General features: G+C 32.5%; 1 protein-coding gene across 1 annotated transcript in view; it reads right to left on the bottom strand.

The window, feature by feature from the left end:
* Positions 1-4,772, bottom strand: part of LOC106476391 (lachesin-like) — a gene marked incomplete at its 3' end in the record, with an annotated part of 12,069 nt that extends 7,297 nt beyond the window's left edge. Inside the window, exons 1-2 of the mRNA XM_013937053.2 lie at positions 4,563-4,772; positions 3,404-3,559 (exon numbers count right to left, since the gene is read on the bottom strand). Coding sequence (XP_013792507.2) covers positions 3,404-3,559; positions 4,563-4,743 — 337 coding nt within the window. The remainder of the gene's footprint in view (positions 1-3,403; positions 3,560-4,562) is intronic.
* Between the last annotated feature and the right edge of the window lie 252 nt (positions 4,773-5,024).

Genomic DNA, 5,024 nt, shown 5'->3' with positions numbered 1-5,024 from the left:
GTTGACCACGTTAATAGAGAAATGACCAGAACATTAATTGTTGACCACGTTAATAGAGAAATGACCAGAACATTAATTGTTGACCACATGTTGGTTTAACTCTAAAACTTATGTAATCTCTCCATGTCGATAGTTTTGTCCTTCAAGTTTTACTTTCTTAGTTTACAAAAATTAAAATAAACTAAACTGTACGATTTTAGCATGAAAGGCCAACTTTAATAAACGTTACTTAACTAAACTATTTAAAAATAAAATAACAATTCGGCCAACTTATTAATCTGATCAATAACTTTGCTGGAAGTTAATAAATATGACACTTCTGATTGTTTAAACATGAAATAACATCGCTGCTAACTTGTTCTTGTGATAGATAACTTTGATGGAAATTAATAAATATGACACTTCTGATTGTTTAAACATGAAATAACATCATTGCTAACTTGTTCTTGTGACTGATAACTTTGATTGTTTTGTTTTACTACAGGAAATATACCACTAGTTTGTACGTGCCTCTGCATAAAAAATAATACTATTCACAATCTAATCAAAAACATTTAGGTGTGAAAAAAAAAAGGATTGAGCGTGCGAGTTAAAGAAACGAAACCAAAATAGGTTGTCAAGCTGGTAGATACAGTTATAGCATTGATAAGATTTTACAGCAAATGTTCATTCATTAGTTAGCCAGGCCACGTTTTTTGTTGAACTTAGGGCATGATAGTGGGTAAAACAAAATACGCGGCCTAGATAACTAATGAATGAATATTTGTTGTAAAATTCTTATCAATGCTATAAGTGTAGCTACCAGTTTGGCCACCAATTTTGATTTCATTCCTTTAAGTTTCACACTGAATCTTTTTTTTTTCACACCTAAAGTGTTTTTGATTAAATATCATGACTTTTGTCAACACACACACACTAATTATAGATTGTAAAGATCTATCAGTATACCAAATTAGAAATCCATAAAGTTAAGTATTGTTTTTTTTCTATCAAATAAAGTTTCTGTACTTTTGGTGAAGAAAAAAATATAGGAAGAAAGTCAATGAAAATTGGAGATGTTATATCTCAGATATTTCTTAATGGATTGCCTTATTTGATGAAGTAAGAGTTCAGAAGAGCACACGTGATAGTTGTGGTTACAATAGTCCGAGATACAGAAGGTTGAAAATTGCTAAACTATCGCTCCTTTTAATAACACACAGTGTGTCCTGCAGCAGGTTGTTTTCTTGACCGCACGACGCATTACCGTGTGTCTTGATACACTTAAATTTGACTTTAATTATCTTAAGCGTCTCATCTGTCTTGGTTTAGAAGCTCATACGAACCACCGAATTGAAAACTCGTGTTATGCTTCCCATTGACTCTTTTGGTGTTTTAACTTTGGAATGGCATGTTAGCACGTGCCACGCAGTCGACCGATACTACGTGCACACATCTGGGGTAAATAAGGTGATGTCATAATCTATTCACATCGACACAATTCTTTTAACTTACCGAAACAACAGCTTCGACCAATTGAGTCTGTTATACGTTAGTCGAACAGCACCTAGACAACAGTTACACTGCCAGGCAAGGCCAGTTACTGGGCCTTATTCTATCAATCTATTGTGAACAGGAAAATGTGATGGTATGAAGAAAACACTTTGTACATGCTTAAATTGGACAATTTAACAAGACCGGAACATTGTATATATAAAGTCATCTGGAATGATTGATTTACGATGTCTTGTTGAAGCAAACAATACCTAAGTTGCACATGTGTGATGACTGACGAAACTGTATGATGTAGTTTCTATACCTTTTGTATTGTTCGCACATTATGTATTGTTAAATGAACTAATTAGAATTGTTCATTTATGGTAATGTTGAATGAGTTGTTGCTAATAGTTGCTCATGATGTATAATTGAATGAACTGTTGGGATTAGCTTACTTGTAATGTATTTTTGGGTGAACTGTTGAGTATGTTTGACACATCGTGTATTGTTAAATATATTGTTGGGATTAACTTACTTCTAATATATTATTGAATTAACCGCTGGGTATGTTTGACACATCGTGTATTGTTAAATATATTGTTGGGAATAGCTTACTTGTAATGTATTATTGGATTAACCGCTGGGTATGTTTGACACATCGTGTATTGTTAAATATATTGTTGGGAATAGCTTACTTGTAATGTATTATTGAATTAACCGCTGGGTATGTTTGACACATCGTGTATTGTTGAATATATTATTGAGATTAATTCACTCGAAATGTATTAATGGATTAACTTTTGGTATTAGCTGCTCACTCTTAATATGTTATTAAATCCATTGATGAGATTATCTCTTTCCTGAATAATCTCTGTTGTGAAAATAGTCCAGTAAAACTGATTTATGATGTAGTGTTCAGATTTCAATACGGATTTAGTTTGGCATGTTACAGTTATTTCCTGCATATTTTTTTTTACTTTGCCCTGCTTGTAACGGTGTTGTATATGGTGTGGGAAATACACATATTAGATTCGTGATTTACTTCTTATCTGTATGTTGTAATTTCTTAATATTTCTGTGTTATCTTTACCCAATATGTATTATAATGTCTTTGGTAACTCGTTTTTATATAGATCAAACTTGTAAACTAGTACATGTTAAAATGGAAGGTATCTTTCTTTTAAAGTTAAAATGAATTAGTTTTCATATATTTCAGGTGTTATTATATCATATACAACCTGTGGACTACAAAAGTGTTTTCTTAATAAGTGCAAACGGAGATCAAGTATGACTGAAATCATGACTCCATTTCATCGACAACTGCTTCAACCAAATGACTCACCGTGTGCCTTTGTTAGTTAAACATCCGCTTATAAAAAGTTAAATTAGGGTTGTGAGTCCTGCCATCCTCTGTTTTCACTTTTTCAGAAAACTACGTAAAAATCGCAATTATATTTTCTAATAGTAAATGAAGTAAACAAATGACTTTAATGTGTCCGATTATAATGCTTTATTTCCTTAATGTTTCATCAACAATATATGTTAATTGTTTGATACGTATACGACATTTTTATTTGTTCTTAATTATAATTTATTTAGAATGTATATATATATTTATTGTGAAAACCATTTTGCGTTATTAACACTTTCTAATACTAAACTAAATCTCCTGCACTAACCGAACTTCATGGGTATTATTGGAGTTACGGCCGAAAAAATCGATAACAACGAGACTACCCAACTTATGAAACAATGCATTTTAATCACTGTAAGTAATAACATAATAACATTATACTTAGATGACTAAGTTCATTTGGGTTAATTTGGAATTCTCATCGTTCAAGTTGCCATGTTTACTAAAAGTTACCGGTAGCAATATTTACGAATCAAATGTTCGTCGATCATATAAATTATGTTTGTTACGAACCTTTTTTTCGTCCTAAAATAATTTCTTTGTTGTCTTCTCTCCTCCAGGTAATATTAGGAGTAGGTATCCCGGATGCACGACATTGTAAAGTTACGTGACTTCCTTCTTTAACTTCTTCATCAGAGCTTGTTTTTCCTTCGTCGATTTTTGGTGGAACTAGAAATTAAACAAATTTATTTCTACAAAATCTTACAGAAGAGCTAGTGGAGAAGTAATATATATATATATTCTTTTGTGAAGCTTCTTTTTAAATTCTGGATCTGGAGTTTGTATAACACTGACACTATTATAGCAGTAAAGAAAACACTAGCACTACTACAACAATAAAAAACACTAGTACTACTACAGCAGTAAAAAAAACACTAGTACTACTACAGCAGTAAAGAAAACACTAGCTATACCACAGCAATAACAAAATACTAGCACTACTACAGCAATCATTAAAACACTGGCACTACAGTAGAGAAAACACTAGCATTACTATAGCAATAAAAAACATTGGCAATATTCCAGCAGTTAAGAAAACACTAGCACTACTATAGCAGTTAAGAAAACACTAGTACTACTACAGCAGTTAAGAAAACACTAGCACTACTATAGCAGTTAAGAAAACACTAGTACTACTACAGCAGTAAAGAAAACACTAGCTATACCACAGCAATAAGAAAAGACTAGCATTACCACACAAATAAAAAACACTAGCGATAACACAGCAATAAGAAAATACTAGCATTACTACAGCAATCAAGAAAACACTGGCACTATTACAGCAGTAAAGAAAATGTTGGCACTATTACAGCAGTAAAGAAAACAATAGTAATGTAGTACACTAGCATTATTACAGCAGTAATGTGGAACAATGAATCCGAAAACGATCTTTGGACAAATAACAAAATTGAACGCCAACGCCTCTATTTCAATAAAATACGCTAATATTTATACTAATGTGTAGGTCATCTTCATGAAGTATATGGAGTTATATTTATGGACTTGTAACATTCATTTATATATATAATAGTAGACGACGTCTTTGAAACATTTTTCTGATTACTGACTATAACGCTTAAAGACAAGTTGGAGAATATTTACTGTTGTCACTTCTCTTGTTGTTAGTATTAGTACAACATGTTTATTAACAGCTACATAATAATTAACTCACCTACTACTCTCACGTATCCACTCTGGCTGATCATGGGGTTTGTATTAATTTGACACATATACTGGCCTTGATCTTCTTGTCTGACGTCAGTGATGTGAAGGACCCACGTGCTATGTCCATTGTGATTAATATGGAAGCGTGGATTTCTAGTAATCACAGTGTCGTGTAGAGTTAGGAGCATGTGCCTGTCGATGTGGATCCACGACACCTAATGGCAGAGAAAAGCAAGTTAAGTAGTAAATAACAGTATATATATATTTCCTGAGAATAGCAACAATGTGATAATTTTATTTAAAAACCTGACGTTCATTATTAGCATTCAAGAAATATCAACTACACCAAATACTATTCAGGTCACATTGTATTCCTTGGATCAGCTGCACCAACCTTCAGTCAGGCCACATTGTATTCCTTGGATCAGCTACACCAACCTTCAGTCAGGCCACATTGTATTCCTTGGAT

The sequence above is a fragment of the Limulus polyphemus genome, unplaced genomic scaffold (genome assembly GCF_000517525.1).
Source record: "Limulus polyphemus unplaced genomic scaffold, Limulus_polyphemus-2.1.2 Scaffold10450, whole genome shotgun sequence".
In the NCBI taxonomy this organism is placed as follows: Eukaryota; Metazoa; Arthropoda; class Merostomata; order Xiphosura; family Limulidae; genus Limulus; species Limulus polyphemus.
This window is presented reverse-complemented; position numbering and strand designations above follow the sequence as displayed.